A 22687-nucleotide genomic window follows, 5' to 3' on the forward strand; every position below is an offset into this window, starting at 1 on the left:
AGGTGTTGAAAAGCCTGAGCGGCGTTTTTGAGACCGAATGGCATGCAGAGGAATTCAAACAGCCCGAATGGGGTGATCACCGCGGTTTTCGGGACGTCCTGCGGCTGGACGGGGACCTGGTGGTAACCCCGAACGAGGTCCACTTTAGAGAAAACAACTTTCCCGGCCAGGCGGGTGGAAAAGTCCTGGATGTGTTGTGGTAAACCACTTTTATCGTTCACTATCGTTACACTATGGTTATCACTGTTTATATCGTTACACTATGGTTATCACTGTTTACACTGTTGTATCACTACACAAGGTCACCTCTTGCCACGCTGTTATACCTGGGCTGACCACAGCTGACTCCGCCCATGGCTCCACCCGCTTGCCCAGGTATAAAGGTGGTCGACTGGCTGGTATTCCTCCTTGTTGGATCCGATCACCCACGAGGGTGGGCTCTGTTATTTAGCCAATAAAAACCTATAGTTACTAACTTAACTCATCGCTTTTCATGAACTGAATTGATAGGTATATCATGTGTGGAATCGGGTAGCGGTCGGGGGGTCGTAGCATCGTTGAGGCGCCAGTAATCGCCGCATGGGCACCAACCGCCGCCTGGTTTCGGTGTGGTATGGAGGGGCGAGGCCCATGGACTGTTCGACCGGCGAATGATGCCGAGGCGCTCCACCGTGTCGAACTCGGCTTTAGCGATGGCGAGTTTTCCCGGGTCGAGGCGCCAAGCACGGGCGTAGACAGGCGGACCGGTGGTCGGGATGTGGTGTTCTACCCCATGCTTGGTGGCGGCAGACGAGAAAGTGGGCTTCGTGAGGTCCGGGAACCCGGCGAGAAGGTGAGAAAACTCATCGGAGGCCAAGAGTGCGCTGGACAACTTCGTCGTGCCAGAACCACTGAGCGAACACGGTAGCGAACTGAAAGTCTCAGCGTTGATGAGACATCGGTTCTTGATGTCCACCAAAAGGCCATTGGCGCAGAGGAGGTCAGCGCCGAGAAGGGGGGTGGACACTTTCGCTGTAACAAAGTCCCAAGCTAAACGCTGCCTGCCAAAACACAGCGCCACGCTCCGTTTCCCGAAGGTACGGATGGAACTGCCGTTGGCAGCTTTGAGGGCGGGGCCGTGGTTCCCCCCTGTATGTCTATGGTTGACGCGGGCAGAACGCTCTCCTGGGCACCCGTGTCGCAGAGGAAACGACGTCCAGAGTCAGTGTCCGTAATGAATAACAGACTACCTGAACAGCCGACAGCCATGGTAACTAATGAGTGGGCCTTCGCGTTTCCCGACGCGGTAAAGCTGCACGGGGGCCGGCACTTTTTTTAGCTTTGGTGCCGAACTGCGCGTGGTAGAAGCACATGCTTGGCGGCTGCCGCCATTGGGCTGTGGCGGTGGGGGCAGGGCCCCGCATGGCCGTGCAGTACTGTTGCCCGGCGGAGAAAAATTTGTCGGCCTCCTTGGCCAGGTCGCGGAAATCACTAATATGAGAGTTGGCTAAAGCCGACCGTACCTGCCCTGGCAGCAGTTGTAGGAACAGTTCTCTGAAGAGGAAGCACGGCTTGTGCTTGCCCAGGAGGGTTAACATGTGGTCCATTAGTTCTGAGGGCTTGGAGTCGCCAAGCCCGGGTAGAGAGAGCAGCTGGCGTGCGCGCTCGGGTTCCAGTTAGTCCAAAAGTCTCCAGGAGGTGCGTTCTCAGCGTCGCAAATTTGTGGTGCTCCGGGGGGTCGTCGAGCAGGCTCACGACTCTGGCCGCGGTGGAGCTGCCGAGAGCAGAGATGACGTAATAATACTTCGTGTCGTCCGCGGTGATGTCCCGGAGTGCAAACTGAGCCTCGGCCTGGGCGAACCAAGCGGCAGCCTGTCGTTCCCAAAACTCCGGTAATTTGAGAGAAACGGCGTTTGTCGCCATCTCGGATAAAGTCTTTGGAAACGTCCAAAAGAGAAACGGGGTCACCAATGTGGGAGTCGCTGGAAATCAACAGACTGCGAGACTTTCGTAGCAGCAAAGAAAAACGCGTGTTAGCTTTATTAACTCTCCGCATGGACTGAGGGACTCGGCCTCGCCGCAGGGCTATAACGTCATCACACAATCGACGACTCTTAAAGGGACCCTGCCCCGATAACCCAACCAAGTTCCGTACATAACGTGGAGCGATAACAACATTGGCTATACATAGTGAATTGTGTTACTCTCCCTATGTGGTCTCCGCCACACAACGTTAAATTTCGTGCAGGCGCGAAACTGTGAATGGGCCGCGCACCCAAAAAAAAAGTTCGGGGGAACATTGATCTTAATTCCATCTACCCGACTTAGTTCCGTAACCCTTTAATACCCTTGCCTAATAAAAACCTATGAATCTCAGTTTGGAAATTTTCAATTGATCTAGCCTCAACAACTTTTTGGGGGAGAGAGTTCCAGATTTCCACTATCCTTTGTGTGAAGAAGTGCTTCCTGACATCAATCCTGAATGGCCTAGCTCCAATTGTAAGGTTATGTCCCCTTGTTCTTGATTCCCCCACCAGAGGAACTAGTATCTCTCTATCTACCCTATAAACACCTTCGATCATTTTAAACACCTCTTAATCTTTAATACTGAAGGGAATACTAGCCTAGTCTATGTAACATTTCCTCATTGGTTAACCCGTTTAGTCCTGGTATAATTCTGGTGAATCTGCGCTGCACCCCCTCCTTCCCGAGTGCAGTGCCCAGTGCTCCATATGCAGTGTAAACAGTGCTTTATACAACTGTAAAATAACTGCCACCCTTTGTATTCCAGCCCCCTTGAGATGAAGAGTCCATTAGCCTTCTTAATTATTTTTTGTACCTGTCCACTTGATTTCTGTACATGGACCCCTAAATCTCTCTGCTTCTCCACAGTTCCTAGCTTCTCACTTTTCTTAGGTCCAAAGTAGATGACATCACACTTCCCCACATTGAATTACATATGCCATAGTTTTGCCCACTTAATTCATTTATCAATGTACCTTTGCAATTTTATTCTTCCATCTGCCTTAGTGTCATGAGCAAACTTGGATATACGGCTCTCTATTTCTTCATCTAAGTCATTGATAAATACAGTGAAAAGCTGAGGCCCCAGTACAGATCTCTGGGGGACACCACTAGTCACATCCTGCCAATTGGAGTACATACCCATTGTCCCTACTCTCTGTCTCCTACCTCCTAACCAATTCCCTACCCATGTTAAGAGGTTGCCTCCAATTCCATGTGCTTCCATTTTTCCTAACATTCTCTTGCATGGAACCTTATCAAATGCCTTCTGGAGTATTAATGGATGGTATTACCCATTATCTGTATTTGGAAACAAAATTGGCCGCATTTTAATTGATTCGCTATGCTTATTGATGTTCCAAACTGCCTTTACCTGATAGCTGTCCAGCAGCTTACTTGTCCAGAGAGATTTTTGTATATCATGTATGGAAAGTCGTAAGTTGTGATAGCTGTCTTTAAAGTGAAGAATCTTAGGCTCATCTAAGAGCTGCCCTCCAAGATGCTTCTCCAGCTGCATCACTTCCTGCATAAGAAAATGTTAATTATTAATTGGAACTTGTAAAACAAAGGTCTTGAAATAATACTGAATATTAGCTTGGCTATTCCAAAGAAATCTCTTCATTATTTTACCAGAGGCATTAACTCATTTATTTTAATGATTTAATAAAAAAAGAATAAAACATTACTTTTAAAAGGGTTAACACCTCAAAATAGTGCGAAATAAAGGAATTAAATATGAGTGCATTAAGCAGAAGGTGAGTTAAGGGCAAGGTGAGTGACAGTGTAACACGAGTAAGAGGTGGATAATGGGGTTGAGCAGATAGTTCAAAGAGGAAGAGGTAGAGAAAGTGATAGGAATGAGGGAGTGGTAGGAAGGGGATTGGGTAAGGAACACAATGGGAGTGAGAGGGTCAGAGGAAGCATGAGTGGTTGGGCAATGGAATGGTGACACATTTTCCTCACAATTCCCAGCCCAAAAGCAGCCTGCAACTGTTGGCGGCTCCTTTACTTGTCATAATATGCCATACCACCCATCCTCCATTCAATTTTGCTTTGTGAATTATCACAATGTAATTCACATCTGGGCACTATGTGGCGCTCTCGATTGAACCTCTGAAGTCTCCACTCCATCTGTCATTTTCCTTTTCACAGCTAAGTTTTCCTTTTACATTTTAGGGTGTATTTTACTCTTCACTGCACCTGGGAAATCAGCATTCGTCAGGCACAATGGAGAGAAAAAAAAGAGGTGGAGACCTACTACATCATGTCTCCTCTCCTTTTGCTTCCCACAGATAGTTCTCGGGCAATGGGCAGAACTGGGCCTGCACGGCTTGCACCTGGAGTAGATGCAGGCCGAGTGTTAGTATTTTAAAGAGATGGGAAGGACTTTCTTGGCCTACTGATTCAGCTTGCTCCAAAAGACTAAATTGGGTGGTCCAGCAAAGGGATACCTGAAGAAACATGGTGCAAGGGCCTGCTGTGTAGACCAGCGGGTTTCTGTTGAGAGAAACTGCTGTAATTAATTTTTCCCAACTTTCTCCCCCAACTCTTGCTGGCTCTTGCCTCCCATCTCTGGGTCTCAGGCATTTCACCTCCATCTCTTCACCCTCACTAGGCCCCCCAACTCCTTGTCTTAATTAATTCCTCTTGCTCTCCCTCCCCTTTAGGGTCTGCAGCTGTCTTCCCTCTCCTAGTCCTTCCCTTATCCCACTGCTCCTAATCTCATGTCTCAACTCCTCCTTTCTTTGTTGCCTTGACACTCAACAACAATTTAAATTTATATAGCGTCTTTAATGTGGCAAAACATCCCAAGGTGCTTCACAAGAGCGTTTATCAATCAAAATTTGACACCGAGCCACAGAAGGAGATATCGGGACAAATGACCAAAACTTGGTCAAAGAGGTAGGTTTTAAGGAGCATCTTAAAGGAGATGAGAGAGGTAGAGGGATTTAGGGAGAGAATTCCAGAAATTATGGCCAGGGCAGCTGAAGGCAATGGTGGAGCAATTAAAGCTGGGGATGCGCAAGGTGCTAGAATTGGAGGAACGCAGAGATCTTGAAGGCTTGTAGGGCTGGAAGAGGTTACAGAGATAGGGAGGAGCGAGGCCATGGAGGAATTTGAAGACAAGGATGAAAATTTTAAAATTGAGGCATTGCCAGACCAGGAGCCAGTGTAGGTCAGCAAACACAGGGGTGATGGGTGAATGGGACTTGGTGCGATTTAATATACGGACAGCAGAATTTTGAATGGGCACAAGTTTATGTAAAGTGGAAGATGTGAGGCTGGCCAAAAGAGCATTAGAATAGTCAAGTCTAGAGGTAACAAAGGCATGGATGAAGGCTTCAGCAGCAGATAGGCTGAGGCAGGGTTGGAGTCAGGTGATGTTATGGAGGTGGAAGTAGGCAGTCTTGGTGATGGAGCGGATATGTGGTCGGAAGCTCATCTCGGGGTCAAACATAACATCAAGGTTATGAACAGTCTGGCTCAGCTTTAGACAGTTGCCATGGAGAGGGATGGTAATGGTGGCCAGGGAACAGAGTTTGTGTCGGGGACCAAAGACAATGGCTGGAATTTTAAGGAGGAAGGTGGGTTGCGGGTGGGGGGGGGTGCTCTGAGGCGTACGGGAAACCCAGGAGGCCGGATTTCCTGCAGGCCCTGCTGACTTTAATGGCAGGGCCTGGTTTGCATGCGAGGCCTCGGTTTTCCGCTCAGAGCCAGCCAGATTGGGAGGCTGGCTCGCTGCGGGCGGGTAGGCCTGCAGCCGCACAGAGATGGAAGGGAGGGTTCACGTGGGTACTGGGCCATTAAATGGATTGGGGTGGGGCGTGGGCATGGTGGTAGTGGATTGGGGGAATGGGGGGGTCGGGCAGAGGGGGGGAGGGCAGAGAGAGGATTGGGGCCAGATGATTGGAGGGGGGGGGCTGAAGGGAAGATCATGGCAAGCCACCGAAGCATCGGTGGAGAGAGAGAAGATCGAAACCAGCCACTGGAGGATCGGGGTCTCCGATCGCGGGGGGCGAGTTAGGCTTGGACCCTGGATCCAGGAGGTAGGTATAAAGGCACTTCCCTCCTGGATCCAGCTGTTCCTGCCTTGCTGTAACTGCCAGGTTTCACTAATTGTGTGAAACCCTTCCACATGCAGTTAAAAACAAAATGGAGGTTATGAAAGAGGCTTGCAGCCTAATTATAATATTTAAATTGACATCCTGCCCTCTGGGAGCGGGTTGGTCGCCCAGCCCCCATCCTGCCTATGTTAAAACCGGAAGTGGGCAGGTTGGAGTCGGGTTCAGGTCAGGAATCCGATTTTTTACAATTTAACTACCCTCTCGCTCCAAACCCACCCATTTTTTAAGGTTAAAATTGCCCCCAGTATCGGCCTTGCCAATATTTAGTTGGAGCAAATTTCTGCTCATCTAATACTGGATGTCGAACAAGCAGTGTGACAAATCAGAGAGAGTGGAGGGGTCGAGAGAGATGGTGGTGAGATGAAGCTAAATGTCATCAGCATACATCCAGAACTTGACATTGTGTTTTCGGATGATGTCACCGAGGGGCAGCATGTAGGTGAGAAATAGATGGGGGCCAAGGATAGATCCTTGGGGGACACCAGAGGTAATGGTGTGGAATTGGGAAGAGAAGCCATTGCAGGTGATTCTCTGGCTAGTGTTTCCTCACTCCACTTTGGTGTCTGGCCAGCCTCACTCTTGCCTCCTGTCCTTCCTCTCAGATTCTGCTCCATAATTGTGAGCCAAAAGCCCTTCTTGAATGAACCAGTCAGCCTAACTGGGAATGAAGCTTAGAGTCTGATCTGCTAAAGGCCTGCTGCAAATTGAGGGAACCGGGTGCTTTGTCCTGTGCTTTTATGCCTCTCCTTCTTTCAAACAAAATTCCCCTATGATCCCATTGCCACATGTTGCATGCCATTTTATTTTGTAAATTTCTCCTACAATCATCTCCTGTATTTTTTAATCCCCACTTCTCCTATTGCCAGTTTAAGTTTTTTTTTAAATTCCCTTCCTTTCCTCCTGATTTTGCCTGATTTTTTTAAATTACCCTCCTCTCTTGTTGCCATGTTTTATATGTTTTATTAACTTCTCTTGCTATATCCTTTTCTCAATTCCCTGACTCGACTGCTACCATTTAATATTTATCCTCCCTCCCCTCCCCTCCCCCCGCCCACTCATTTCAGCTAATGGGCACCGGCTCAAGACGGTCAATGGCGACAAGAAGTGAAGAGCAGGGTAGGTGAAGACTGACAACAAGCAGCCAAATGATGGACAGAAACAATTGTAAATTAACATCAAGAAATAGACCTATCAAATGATAGACACACTACTCCAGTAATACAAACAGTATCAGACTATGTTGTGTGACTTCCCATAAACAATGCCATAGGAGATATAAAACCTATTTCTATGCCACAGCAAATATTCAATGCTCCCTCTAAAGAGAGAGTTCAAAAACAGAAGGCATCATGGAATGTGAAAGAACATTCACCCCAATAAGACTGCTCTTCTTACTGCTGGTCCATATACAAACTCATGACCTCTTCCTTTAATTTATTTACTTTCCTAAGGCAAGTGACAGGTAACTGTTCTAAAAAGGCAACTAGCCTAATTGCACATGGGTATTAACATGGACTACTAATTTACTATTTACAAGTAAGAAAAATGATATAGTTAACATGACCATGATATATTGTTTCCACATACTTCCATAGGCTTCAAAAACCTCTATGGGACAATGTTCCAAAATTAGACATTCTATGCCTTTCCCAACTTCTTATGAATGATTCTTGAGTGAATATTCAATGACAGTTGGAAGGTAATGTCTTGTTCTATGCTTAGAATTCATGAATTGTTTGGACAAATCCCCAATGAAAGATGAATGTTATTTTCTGATTTTTTAAATTGCTTTGAAGCAGCATAATAAGCAGTCAATTTTCCTTATGGAATTTCAGATAATCACTACCTAGTGCGAGTAATTTACTGAAAATGTTTTTGATAAAATTAAACTTCAAGATACAGCTGTAAATTTTGGCTTAAATATAAATATGTAAGTATCCTAGCCCCATGGCTCTTCCAACAGTCTCTCACAGTAAGTTCAGCAGGAGTCCACCAGAACGGCTGCAAACTCAGCTGGATCCCAGCCTTGCGCCAATGTTTCCAGGATGATCTTGTGGGGCAGAGCTTCTGTCCATCCCATTAGACCATTATGGTAAGAGGGGGTGGTGCTGGGCTGGGTGGGGACTCTCTAAGTCAGAAGTTCCCACTCCTAGAGCCTCAGTCAGGACCGGGCATATGATTGGCGAAGGTATGCCTGGTTTCACCCAAAGGAGCAGCTGTGAGGCCCACCTGGGGATCCAGGCCAGGTGCAGTGATACAGCAGAGAAAACAATAAATAACACATGGAAGACCAGTGATGTTCAGCTTACACATCACAGTAAACACCAAGAGGTAGATTTTGACTTTGGGCAGTTTTTGGACTTTGGTGGGCGGGGCAATTGGGCCATGCACCTAATGTCATCAGTCTGAGGCCAGAGCCATTTTGATGGTCGGACCCCATTTAAATTTGATTGGCAGACTGCTCACACATTTCCAGAGATGATGGGATTTCCAGCAGGCCTAAGCATCGATTTAAAACATACATGCACCTATTAAAGTGAGGTGTCCTTTTACTCACTGGAAATTCTTGCTGGTACTGTGAGATTTCGGCACCAACATGTCTCAGGCTAGAGCACTTCGATTTAGTGACTCAGCAATGGAGGTTCTTGTTGAACAGGCGAGGGTAGGCAGGCAGATGTTCTTGCCTACAAATGACGGGAGCTGCCCAGGCAGACTCTGCAGCAGGCCTGGAGGGGGTGGCTGAAAATGTCAAGCCAGGACCATCACCTCCCGGACATTGGTGGTTCAGTGCCACAAGCACTCCGACCACCTGACCTAGACAGCAAGGGCTGAGAATTATATCTTCCTGTCTCTATTTCTGTGCGTTAAACCTTGCCACAATACTTCCTCTCACCCTCAAATACTTCAAACACTATCCATCCAGTCCACATGCTTCTCCTTTAACTAAAATGGGATACTGCACCATCTCCCCTTTTCATTCTAGTCACACACGCACCTGCTGGTGCTAACCTCACAACAGGCACAAACAGCTTTCTGCTTTCATCTGGCAGCACCATTTCCTTCTTCCGTTACCCGCTTTCACTTCTCACACTGGAACCATTTTCTTGTACATAACCACTTCCCCATCATGCTCACAACCTGCTGCTTCTCCCTCTCAGCTTGGACACTCTAGGAATCTGCCTCACACAATTGCACAAACGGTTACAAGAACCGCACACTAACTCATTCCCACTCTTTTTGCAGGAGAAGCTGGCTCACAACACCATGGCGAAGGCCAGAATTGAGGGAGGGCTAGCCTCCATCTATGCCCTCCCCAGATGGAGGAGGAAGCCATAGACATCACTGGAGCAGGCAAATCGAGGAGTATCAGAGCTCCAACTGCAACTCCCTGAAGTTCCCAACTTGCTCTTTTTCCTCCTCTTCGTCCAAGCAGAATAGAGTGGCCAGAATGACCCATCTGCCAAACTGGTCACTACTGTAGGATCATCCTGGAGAGCAAATCTAACCACTGGCTCCTTTTCTCCACTACCAACTGTCTCCTTAACCTCCTTTCCTCTGCCCCCTCTATCCTCATCCAACAACCAATTCATGGACTTCTTGTCACCACGATTGAGAGCCCCCATTCAGCTGCCTCTAAAACATCCCTCCCTTCCCTTTGCCCACCAAGCCAAGCTTCTTCTAAGGTCCCACATCTTTCACCAGTTTCTCTGCCAGCTCAAGCCCTCTCCGGGCTCACCTTGTCCACAAGACCAACCTCGTGCTCTCTCAACCCTATTCCCACTAAACTGACCAACCAACTTAATTTCCTGGCCTCCATGCCAGCTGACATTGTAAACGGTTTCCTCTCCTCATACTGTCCTCACCCTTTCAAATCTGCTGTCATCACCCCCTCCTCAAAAATCCACCCTTAACCCCTCTGTCATTGCAGATTACTGCCCTATATCCAACCGTTCTTTCTCCCCAAAATTCTTGAATGTGTTATCCCCTCCCAAATCCGTGCCCATTTTTCCCACAGCTCTGTGTTTGAATCTCTCCAATCAGGTATCTATCCCTGCCACAGCACTGAAGCAGCCCTAATTAAAGCCACAAATGACATCCTATGTGACTATAACCATGGTGCATTATCCCTTATCATCCTTTTCGATATCTCTGCAAGCTTTGATACAGTTGACCACACCTCTCCTTCGTTATCCAGTTGAGTGGGACTGCCCCTGCCTGGTTCCACTCTTGCCTATCCAGTCATAGCCAGAGAATCTCCTGCAATGGCTTCTCTTACCACCCCTGTGCTATTACCTCTGGAATCCCCCAAATATCTATCCCTAGCACCCTTCTATTTCTCAAACACATTCTGCTCGGCATCCCAAAACATGATGTTAGGTTCCACTTGTACGCTGATGAAACCTAACCCCTCTACTGCCTCTGTGTTGTTAGCCTGCTTGTCCGACATCCAGTCCTGGATGAGCTAATTAAACATTACGAAGACTGAAGCCATTGTCTTCAGCCCCACCACAAACTTTGTTCCCTTGCCACTGATTTTGTCCTCCTCCCCGGCCACCATCTCAGACAGAACCAAACTGTTCACTAACTCTGTGTCCTATTTGACCCCGAGCTGAGCTGCTGGCCCCACACAATCCCCGTCACAAAACCCGCCTACTTCCACCTCTGTAACTTCACCCATCTCTGCCCCAGCTTCAGTCCATTTGCTGCTTAAATCCTCATCCAAGCTTTTGTTACCTTCAGATTGAACATTCCAATGCTCTGCTGGCCAGCCTCCCAACTTCTGCCATCCATGAACTTGAGCTAATCTAAAACTCTGCTTCTCGTATCCTAATCCGTACCAAGTCCTGATCACCCATCACCCCATCTCACTGATCTACATTGGCTCCCGGTCCACCAACTCCGAAAATTTAAAATTCTTATCCTCATGTTAAAATCTCTTCATGGTCTTACCTCTGCCTATATCTGTAACCTCCTCTAGCCCTACAATCCTCCAAGGGCAGCATGGTGGCATAGTGGTTAGCACTGTTGCCTCACAGCGCCAGGGACCCGGGTTCGAATCCAGCCTCGGGTGACTGTCTGTGTGGAGTTTGCACATTCTCCCCGTGTTTGCGTGGGTTTCCTCCGGGTGCTCTGGTTTCCTCCCACAGTCCAAAGATGTGCAGGTTAGGATGATTGGCTATGATAAATTGACCCTTAGTGTTAGGGGGATTAAATACGTGAGGTTAGGGTGGGATATGTTTTGGTGTAGGGGTTACGGGGATCGGGTGGGATATGTGTCAGTGCAGGCTCGATGGGCCGAAATGGCCTCTATCTGCACTGTGGGGTTTCTGTGATTTCTGTGAATTCTGTGTTCCTCCTACTCTGGCCTTCTGTAGAAGCCCCACTCCCTTCGCCCCACCATTGGCGGTCGTGCCTTTAACTGTTTAGGCCCTAAGATTTGGCATTCCCTCTCTAAACCTCTCCGCTATCCACCTCCCTCTCCTTCAAGACCCTCCTTAAAACCTACCTCTTTGACCAAGCTTTTAGTCACCCATCCTAATATCTCATTCTTTGGCTCGGTGTCAATTTTTGTCTTATTACTCAATTGTGAAGTACCTTGGGACATTTTGCTATGTTAAAGGCAAGTTGCTGAAACTTCTAAAAAAAATATGCAGCCAGGTGAATTGTAAACACATTCCAATAATCTGAGTACTGAATGTAAGGGCCCCTTTCAGTAGCACTCTGGGTCCAGCACTGTGTGCTACTTCTGCTTTTTTCAGTGAAAATGGCATTGGAGTCCTATTGATATCGTAGGATCCTGATTCAAATACAATAATGTGGCTCCCTCTTTGGGCAGGTGTCTGAGCCACCCTTGCGAATGGCAATGGGCACATCGGGAGTGGAAATGGAGCAGTGAGTGCAGCCCTGCAATTTTTGGAGTGCTACTGCTACGTTTCTGCCCAATGGAGGCAGTTAAAATCAGACCCAAGACTCTGCACATCCTACTATGAGTTTGGAAGTTCTTAGATGAATGATGTTTGAGAATTTTTCACCTACATTAGATTGAGTTGTATTTTGGTTGGCCACTATCTGCTGTCAATGAACTACACACCTTATATCAGCTGTTTAATGCCGCAATATGGGTATCAGAACTGTCATTGAGTCTATTGATCTACGTTTTACACCTCAAAAATGACTTAAAAAAGGAAAAAGAAATTGTGACATCAGAACTTCTTTGCATTGTGTTACTGCATTATACAAGCACACACTGCCAGGTTTATGTGCAAATAACTCTGAAGAAGCATAAGTCTGCTTGTATATTATACTGTTGATATTCATTTATTCAAAATGTGTGTTATTTTAATTCTCACACTTATAATACAATTAAAAATGATTCATGGTTTCAGTAGTGTGTGAGGTATTGTGATAATTCGCAAATGCTTTCAAAATTGTTATCAAGTAAACACAGTGGATTATTGTCTGAAATGCATGATTGTATGGACATGGACTTCACCGCACGTCAATTACAAGAGAAATGCAGGGATCAGCACCAACCGCTGTACATGGCCTTCTTTGATCTCACAAAGGCCTTCGACACTGTCAACCGTGAGGGATTATGGAGTGTCCTCCTCAAATTCGGCTGCCCTCAAAAGTTTGTCACCATCTTCCGCCTGCTTCACGACAACACGCAAGCTGTGATCCTGACCAACGGTTCCATCACAGACCCAATTCACGTACGAACCAGGGTCAAGCAAGGCTGTGTCATCGCACCAATGCTCTTCTCGATCTTCCTTGCTGCAATGCTCCATCTCACCCTCAGTAAGCTCCCTGCTGTAGTGGAGCTAATTTACAGAACAAACGGGAAACTGTTCAACCTCCGTCACCTCCAGTCCAAATCCAAGGTCGTCCCATCCTCTGTGGTCAAATTACAGTATGCAGACGACGCTTGTGTCTGCGCTCACTTGGAGGTCGAACTCCAAACCATTGTCAACACCTTCACCGAAGCACATGAGAGCATAGGCCTTACACTAAACATCTGTAAGACAAAGTGTAGTGTATGTAACTGTTCTACCTTTAAGAGAACTATTGTATGTAACCGTCCACCTTTAAGAGAACTATTTTAGGTGTGGCACTACTTTATCCTGGCTGCTGTATACTGTAATACCGAAGGTGACCACACCAGTATATAAGTGCTGTGGCAGAATTTATTGGGCAGATTCGCCCTGACCTTCGAATAGTAAAGTCCTGTTTAAGTTACTCTTGTAGTCTGTGTATTACTTCGCTATACAACCCACAGACTTTACAGTGGCGACGAGTTCGATCTTACCCTGCGGCAACAATACTTCTGAAGAAGTAAACGAGCGTCGAAAAGAGGCACCCGCCCTCGTCGTTTTGCTGAGAGAAAACTCGAGTCTGCAGACCAAGAAAGGAGGAAGATTTCAAACACGAAGTCTTCCATCAGCAACAGGCACGGATTGTCCCTTCTGCCACGGTGGTGAGTGAGCCGATCAACACGAGAAGCAAGTCGGCCACGGTGACTGTGAGTAAAGGGAAAATAGAAACAAATAAACGGAGGATAAGGGCGGTGCACTCGACCACGGTCGAGGGGGAAAGGAGCCGGACAGAAGTCGGGCCCAGAGGCGCTGAGACTGGGGCAGCGTGGAGCAGAAGCCGCGGTACAAGCGGGCTGGGGAGCATCGTGAGACGACTAGACCGCGACGGCGAAAAAGGCCGGACAAATACCGCGACCACGAGGCGCTGCGACCGGGATCGTAAGGCGCGGGAAGATATAAACATAAATAAGCCACGGAGAACTCAGCCACAGCCGGGGAGGAAAGCACCGGACTGCGAGAAGCTGGGAGGCGCGATTGGGGTGAAAAAGGCCAGACAGTGACTGAGGCCACGAAGCGCTGCGACCGGATCGTAAGGCGCGGGAAGAGATAAAAATAAATAAACCGCGGAGAACGCAGCCGCAGCCGGGGAGGAAGCACCGGACTGCGAGAGGCTGGGAGGAGCGATTGGGTGAAAAAGGCCGGACAGTGACCGAGGCCACGAAGCGCTGCGACCGGGATCGTAAGGCGCGGGAAGAGATAAAATAAATAAATCACGGAGAACTCAGCCGCAGCCGGGGAGGGAAGCACCGGACTGCGAGAGGGCTGGGAGGTGCGATTGAGAGCCGCGCGAGTGGGAGAGACAGAGCGAGCGAGAAAGACAGAGCCTGAGGAAGACTGAGCGAGATCCAGCCCAGCGGCTGAGACCGTTCGCCGTCAACGGGTTGTACCCAGAGCCGGTTGTCCGGCCGAGAGAAGGGAACGCGCTGAAGCCGAAGCGCAGGCTGCGAACCCCGAAAGCCAGCGGCCGTCGCCCGAGGGAAAAGCTTACCCCTCCCGCCAGGGGAAGAAAAGCGGGAACCGCCATCTTGAAAGTGGGCGGGGAAAGAAGATAAGCGCGGGAAACCGCGGGAAGCCGCCAGTAGGCGGAGAAAAAGACAGAAGCGGGAACCGCCATTTTGAAAGGGGCGGGGAAAGAAGATAAGCGCGGGGAAACCGCCATCTTGGAAAAAAAAATTGAAAAAAAAAAAGAGTTAAAGAAATATTTCGTTGTTGTTTATCAGGGAGGTGAAGATGCCTAAGCGTGGTAACATCAATGATTTCGATTCCGAGGTAGAAGATTGGGCCACGTATGTAGAACGCATTGAGATATATTGTGAGGCCAATAAAATAGAGGATGATGATAAAGCTATAACCTTGCTAAACTCGATGGGGGCGAAGACATACGGGCTATTGAAGCATCTTCTAGCACCAGTTAAACCGACGGATCAAACCTTCGATAATATTGTTGCTGTTCTGAAGGATCAATTGAACCCCACACCGCTGATGTTGGCGGAACGATTCAAATTTTATGCGAGAACGCAACGGAAAGAGGAAAGCAACGCGGAATACTTGGTCGAACTGCGTAGGCTAGCGAAATACTGCCAGTTTGGAGGAAATCTGACAGAGGCATTGCGAGACAAGTTCATGTGTGGGTTGTCGAAGGAAGGAACGCAAAAGCGACTGCTCGAAGAGAACGACCTTACACTGGATAGGGCTGTCCTTATTGCAGCATCACACGAAGCCGCAGCGAAAGGAACTGCGGAAATGCAGCTGAAGGCAGCGGTCCTCAGTGTGGATCAAATTACTTCGGGTGCAACGAAATGTTATCGTTGTGGGAAGACAACACACGACCAGAACCAATGCTGGTTTAAAAACCAGGACTGTAGGAAATGTGGCAAACTGGGTCACATAGCCAAAGTATGCCGGTCAGGGAAGAAGACCAACAACCAAAAAAAAAAGCCATCATAGGAAAAGTACAACAAAGTACACAAGGTGGTTGAGAAGAGTTCAGATGAACAGAATTCGGATTCAGACCCAAGCGGCCAGGAACTGGGTAGTCTGAGAATTCATAATGTGAGTAAGGAAGCTGACCTACAAACTATCTGGGTCATGCTAAAAATAGCCGGAGTCCAAGTGAGAATGGAATTGGACACTGGATCAGCCCTATCAGTCATAAATCGAAGGGATTACAACCGGCTATTCTAACATATACCCTTGAGAGATACCAAGTTCGTATTGCAGACATACACGGGGCATAAAGTATACCCCATGGGAAAGATAAGAGTCAAGGTGAGAGACAGGGGCAAAGAACACCCCGGAATGGACTTATACGTACTACCTGAGGGAGGACCACCACTTCTAGGACGGGAGTGGATCAAGAAAATAGACATGGAATGGCACTACCTCAAAGCAATAACGAGTGAGGACTCGGGGCAGACAATCAGCTCAGACTCTGAAACGGATGATGATAAGACCAGCCCAAGCATGAAAGACAAGTCTAAAATGAACTTGCTGACTAAGGTTGGTCGAACGAATGTGGGCCTAAAGGCTTATGCTCCAGAGGAGAACAAAGTTTCAGAACAGAATTCCTCTGAACAACAACAACATAGCTTGACAGAGAATTCTGAGTCTGTTCAAGTTACAGACATATATATTACTGAGGAACATCGAGCTCGAACGCAAACTTATTTCAGATTACGACAACAATTAGAACAATTGAATTGCCGTCTCGAGCAAGAGATGAAAGCAATGAAAAAGTTCTATGATACCGAATGGGAGAATCTGGAAAGACAACAGAAGCAGCTGGGGAAGAAAAGGGAGCAGGAGCACACAAACCGTCTGCACGAGGAGGCCAAACGAATCAAAGCTGATTCGGCTTCTGAAGGGGCGTGCTCCAATCCGGTGGAACAAGATGTGCCGCAACTGAAGGCGCTGGTTAGCAGGTTGCAGGCAGAAAAAGCTGAGTTGGTCGACATGACTTCCGAGCTCCTACTGAAGTTGGGTGCAGCATCACTGGACGATTCATTTGTGGAAATTCGAATGATGGGGGCTGCGGATGATGGCGAAGTAGAAGCAGCAAAGGAGCCCCAGGACAAGGTTCTAAACAGCCCTGCAGCTAATGGAAAAGGGATGAGGACAGAAGAGTTAACAGTCAGCCAACTCCTCCAGGGCAAGGTTATAAACAGCCCTGTAGTTAATGGAAAAGGGATGATGGTAGAAGAGTTAACAGTCAGCCAACTCATTCATATGCTGAGGGATAAAACTCTAAAATGGGAAAAACTTAAATACGAGCCTCAATCTTCAAAGGGAAGGGAGCTCTCAAAAGTCATTGGAAGAGCTGAGGTGGCAACCCAGACTGAGAAGTCTGCAGCAGAACAGCCCTTGGATGCCAAAAGTACGCTGACGCACGGCAATGTAGAACAACAGAATACTGAAACAGTTACTTCAGTAGAGGGATTGAATAGTCCGATCAATCAATCTCTGAATGAAGTTGAAGTATTGAAATCACAAATGAGGTCATTAGTAAAAGACTTGCAGGAAGCCCAGAAAAAGCGGGATGAATCTGAACGCATGATGAAGTCTCTTCAGGACAGATGTCGGGATTTGGAACAAAAGTCGGCTAACGTCCAGCTGGGTAAGGAGGAAATAGAAGACCCTCTCGCGGGCCTAGCTCAGGACGACACCGAATATTACCATGATCTGTTGAGTGACACTGAATATTACGAGGACCTGGTCTGCCCAGCTTGTGCCAAGAACTCCCAAAGTGCCGAAATCAGGATGAATCACTTAAAGTCTAAGGAACATAGGGAGATGGTGGCGTTACAGCTGGCAGCTGACAATGGAGCCCCGAGAGTCTCCAAGAAGCAAAAAAGGAAAAGACGAAGCAGAAGATGATAACCATCTGAACCATTATTACCTCTACCCGATCACACACGTGGTCCCCTGAACGGAGCCAAATCAGTTGGAAAGTAGGAAAATTTCCCAAGGCAATCCAACTGTTTTTTGTTTGTTTTAAAAAGTCAGCAATGCTGGTTCAGAAGTGATGGAAGTAAAGCTGTTAAGTCTAGGGAAGGACTATGGGATGAGTCCCTCTAGCAAGGTGACCCGTCTACACCACGGAGGCGTAGTCCGGACCGAGTCAAGAAGATCAGAGACTGAATCTGTGAACTGTTTCCCGCAGAGACTGAATCTGTGAACTGTTTCCGCAGAGACTACCTCTGTGAACTGTTGTAACATGAAGTTGGATATGTTATGATGTTATGTTAATGGGGAATAAGTATGTTGTAAGCTAAAAAGGGAGGATTGTAGTGTATGTAACTGTTCTACCTTTGAGAGAACTATTGTATGTAACCGTCCACCTTTAAGAGAACTATTTTAGGTGTGGCACTACTTTATCCTGGCTGCTGTATACTGTAATACCGACGGTGACCACACTGGTATATAAGTGCTGTGGCAGAATTTATTGGGCAGATTCGCCCTGACCTTCGAATAGTAAAGTCCTGTTTAAGTTACTCTTGTAGTCTGTGTATTACTTCGCTATACAACCCACAGACTTTACACAAAGGTCCTCTACCAACCTGCCCCTGCCACACAGTACTGCCTGATTATCAAAATCCACGACAAGGCCTTGGACAACGTGGACCACTTTCAATACCTCGGGAGCTTTCTGTCAACAAGGGCAGACGTCGACGACGAAGTCCAACACTGCCTTCAGTGTGCCAGTGCAGCCTTCGGTCGCCTGAGGAAGAGAGTGTTTGAAGACCAGGACCTCAATCCCGGCATTAAGCTCATGGTCTACAGAGCAGCAGTGATACCCACCCTGCTGTATGCCTCAGAGACATGGACCATGTACAGCAGGCACCTCAAATCACTGGAGAGGTACCACCAACGTGCCTCCGCAAGATCCTGCAAATCCATTGGCAGGATAGGCGCACCACCGTCAGTGTTCTTGCTCAGGCCAACATCCCCAGCGTCAAAGCTTTGACCACGCTCAATCAGCTCCGATGGATGGGTCACATTGTCCGCATGCCCGATACGAGACTCCCAAAACAAGCGCTCTACTCGGAACTCGGACACGACAAGAGAGCCCCAGGTGGGCAGAGGAAATGCTTCAAGGACACCCTCAAAGCCTCCTTGAAAAAGTGTAACATCCCCATCGACACCTGGGAATCCCTGGCCCAAGACCGCACAAAGTGGTGGAGAAGCATCCGGGAAGGCGCCGAACACCTCGAGTCTCTTCGCCGGGAGCAAGCGGAAGCCAAGCACAGGCAGCGCAAGGAGCGCACGTCAACCCAAGCACCCCACCCACCCGCCCCTTCAACCACCGTCTGCTCCACATGTGACAGAGACTGTAGGTCCCGCATTGGACTCATCAGTCACCTGAGAACTCATTTTTAATGTGGAAGCAAGTTATCCTCGGTTCCGAGGGACTGCCTAAGAAGAAGAAGAACTTATAATACAATTAAAAATGATTCATGGTTTCAGTAGTGTGTGAGATATTGTGATAATTCACAAATGCTTTCAAAGTTGTTATCAAGTAAACACAGTGGATTACTGCCTGAAATGCATGATTGTAAGTATACATTAGTTAGCTGTTATAAGGCAATCATTGCACAGTATTGATATAAATAATAACAATTATTTCAAGCTGTACCACTAAGCAATATATAGCTATTTGAACCATTTTTGGTTGTTAATGACACTTGTATGTAGAGGTGGGTAGATGGATGGTAATATAATGAAAAAGTAAATAGTCCACAATGATACATTATTACAGACTTGATTATATTTGAATATGTTGCTCTTTCAGCAGATTGGAAACAGCCACTTAGGGAACCATGTCTGAGGTAGCTTAATTAGTTAAGAGACAGCAATGTGAAATTGTAAGTTTATTGCTGCTCCCAGTGACTCTCCTTTATTACAGCGGGGTCTAACATAATCAACCAGCGAGACAGGCCAGTGCTATAGTGTGCCGCTGTACTATCAGCTACTTGTAGGAAAATCCACATCGGAGCAATGGGAGTCTTGCAGAAAGGAAATTGAGAGAGTACAATGGCAACATGTTCCTGTAAAGGTCAAGGGTGGGACCAACAAGAGCAGGGAACCTTGGATGTCAAGGGATATATGAGAATGGATTAGGGAAAAAGGGCGGCTTTTGGCAGATACAAAGGACTAAAGACAGAGGAAGCCCTAGAGGAATATAAAAAGTGCAGGGGGATACTTAAAAAAGAAATTAGGAGAGCGAGGAGGGGCCATGAAACAACACTGGCGAGCAAAATAAAGGAAAATCCTAAGGTGTTTTATAAGTATATTAAGGGCAAGAGGATAACTAGGGAAAGAGTAGGGCCCATTAGGTACCAAAGTGGCAATCTGTGTGTGGAGCCAGAAGATGTAGGTGGGGTTTTAAATGAATTTTTTGCATCTGTGTTCACTATGGAGAAGGACGATGTAGACATAGAAATCGGGCAGGGGAACTGTGATATACTTGAATATATTAGCATCGAGAGGGAGGAGGTACTCGCGGTTTTAGCAGGCTTAAAAGTGGATACATCCCCAGGCCCAGACGAGATGTATCCCAGGCTGCTGTGTGAGGCAAAGGAGGAGATTGCAGGGGCTCTGACACAAATTTTCAGAACCTCTCTGGCCACAGGGGATGTGCCAGAGGACTGGAGAACAGCTAACGTAGTACCATTATTCAAGAAGGGTAGTAGGGATAAACCAGGGAATTACAGGCCAGTGAGCCTAACATCAGTGGTAGGGAAATTATTGGAAAAAATTCTGAGGGACAGAATTAGTCTCCACTTGGAGAGGCAAGGATTAATCAGGGATAGTCAGCATGGCTTTGTCAAGGGAAGATCATGTCTGACCAATTTGATTGAATTTTTCAAGGGGGTGACTAGGTGTGTGAATGAGGGTAGTGCAGTGGATGTGGTATACATGGATTTCAGTAAGGCTTTCGATAAAGTCCCGCATAGGAGACTGGTCAAGAAGATAAGAGCCCATGGGATCCAGGGTGCCTTGGCACTTTGGATCCAAAACTGGCTTAGTGGCAGAAGGCAGAGGGTGATGGTCGAAGGTTGTTTTTGTGACTGGAAGCCTGTGTCCAGTGGGGTACCGCAGGGATCGGTGTTGGGTCCCTTGCTGTTTGTGGTCTACATTAATGATTTGGATGTGAATGTAAAAGGTATGATCAGTAAGTTTGCAGATGACACAAAAATTGGTGGGGTGGTAATTAGCGAGAAGGGTAGCCTCATTCTGCAGGACGATATAGATGGGTTGGTCAGATGGGCGGAGCAGTGGCAAATGGAATTTAACCCTGAAAAGTGTGAGGTGATGCATTTTGGAGGGACTAACAAGGCAAGGGAATACACAATGAATGGTAAGACCCTAGGAAAGACAGAGGATCAGAGGGACCTTCGTGTGCATGTACATAGATCCCTGAAGGCAGCAGAACATGTGGATAAGATGGTTAAAAAAGCATATGGGATACTTGCCTTCATTAGCCGAAGCATAGAATATAAGAGCAGGGAGGTTATGATGGAGCTGTACAAAACGCTGGTTAGGCCACAGCTGGAATACTGTGTGCAGTTCTGGTCGCCACACTATAGGAAGGATGTGATTGCTTTGGAGAGGGTGCAGAGGAGATTCACCAGGATGTTACCTGGGCTGGAGCGCTTCAGCTATGAAGAAAGACTGGACAGGCTGGGGTTGTTTTCCTTGGAGCAGAGAAGGCTGAGGGGGGACCTAATTGAGGTGTACAAAATTATGAGGGGCATAGATAGGGTAGATAGAAAGGAACTTTTTCCCTTAGTAGAGGGGTCAATAACAAGGGGACATAGATTCAAGGTAAGGGGCAGGAGGTTTAGAGGGGATTTGAGGAAGAACTTTTTCACCCAGAGGGTGGTTGGAATCTGGAACTCACTGCCTGAAAGGGTGGTAGAGGCAGGAACCCTCACAACATTCAAGAAGCATTTGGATGAGCACTTGAAATGCCATAGCATACAAGGCTACGGACCAAATGCTGGAAAATGGGATTAGATTAGACAGGGCTTGATGGCCGGTGTGGACGCGATGGGCTGAAGGGCCTCTTTGTGTGCTGTGTAACTCTATGACTCTATGACTATCTTTCTGCACTACAGAGTTGCAGGTTACGATGTCACCTCCACTATATGCCATGCGGTAAGTTTTTTTTATCTCAGCTGGGCTAATTCAAGAAGTGGTAAGTGCAGCCAAGGTGCTTCTATACAGTATGTGAGAGAAAATTTATGCCAGTCTGTGAACTGCCAACAACCATTTACTGGAAATAAGATTTGAATGGAATAACTTATCAAAGGTGCGCTATTTCAGGTTTGTTTACAAATGTCAAAATGTAGCTAATTTGGCTGATGATCAGTTGAGTTTCCAGTTGTACACCACAGAAAGATTCAAAGATTAGATAGCACGTCAACAGAACAAAAACAAGGAAAGTTCAATATTAATGCTCTGACACTAGGTACCAATAGCTCGTTGAGCAATTGTCAAAATAGACAATATTATTTAAGAAGTACCATAAAGACATCTGGTTACCAACATTTGCTCCACACAACTTTTTAAATCTGCTACAAATTCTGGGTCTGTGTCAGATATCTTTTCGGGTTCAGTTTCACCAGTCTCATACGAACAGGAGTTGACCCTTCAGCTTCTCGAGCCTGATCCACCATTCAATTAGATTATGGCTGATCTGTACCATAACTCTATTTACCCACCTTTGCTTCATATCTCTTGATACTCTTACCACACACCCCAAATACTATCGATCTTAATCTTGAAAATTTCAATTGACCCAACATTCACAACCTTTTGGGGGAGTGATTTCCAGATCTCCTTTACCCTTTGCATGAAAAAGTGCTTCATGATTTCACTCCTAATTTGCCTAGCTGTAATTTTAAGATTATGCCTTGTTGGTCTGGATTTCCATGCCAGAGGAAATAGTTTCTCTGTTCCTACCCTATCAAATCCCTTTATCATTTTAATGACCTCAATTAGATCACTGTTCAACTTTCTAAAGACAAGAGGATCAGGAATGCACATCTAGTTCTACAATAGCATGACATAGCTTTAATAATGAAATCCTTATATGAACTGGATACGGTTATAGTTCATGTGACCTGGGTGTAGCTTGGGGTTGGGCAGACCTAGGTTACAATGGGGTCAGTGGAGGAAAGATGT

The 22687-nt window shown here is 47.1% G+C and overlaps 1 protein-coding gene across 1 annotated transcript in view; it reads right to left on the bottom strand.

Annotated features, from left to right (window-relative positions):
* The window catches only part of unc5a (unc-5 netrin receptor A), a 389186-nt gene that overhangs the window by 75119 nt on the left and 291380 nt on the right, over nt 1–22687 (bottom strand). Inside the window, exon 13 of the mRNA XM_085996169.1 lies at nt 3377–3526. Coding sequence (XP_085852295.1) covers nt 3377–3526 — 150 coding nt within the window. The remainder of the gene's footprint in view (nt 1–3376; nt 3527–22687) is intronic.

Source organism: Somniosus microcephalus, chromosome 8 (genome assembly GCF_052327205.1).
Source record: "Somniosus microcephalus isolate GS21.2 chromosome 8, FLI_Smic_1.0, whole genome shotgun sequence".
NCBI classification, from domain to species: domain Eukaryota; kingdom Metazoa; phylum Chordata; class Chondrichthyes; order Squaliformes; family Somniosidae; genus Somniosus; species Somniosus microcephalus.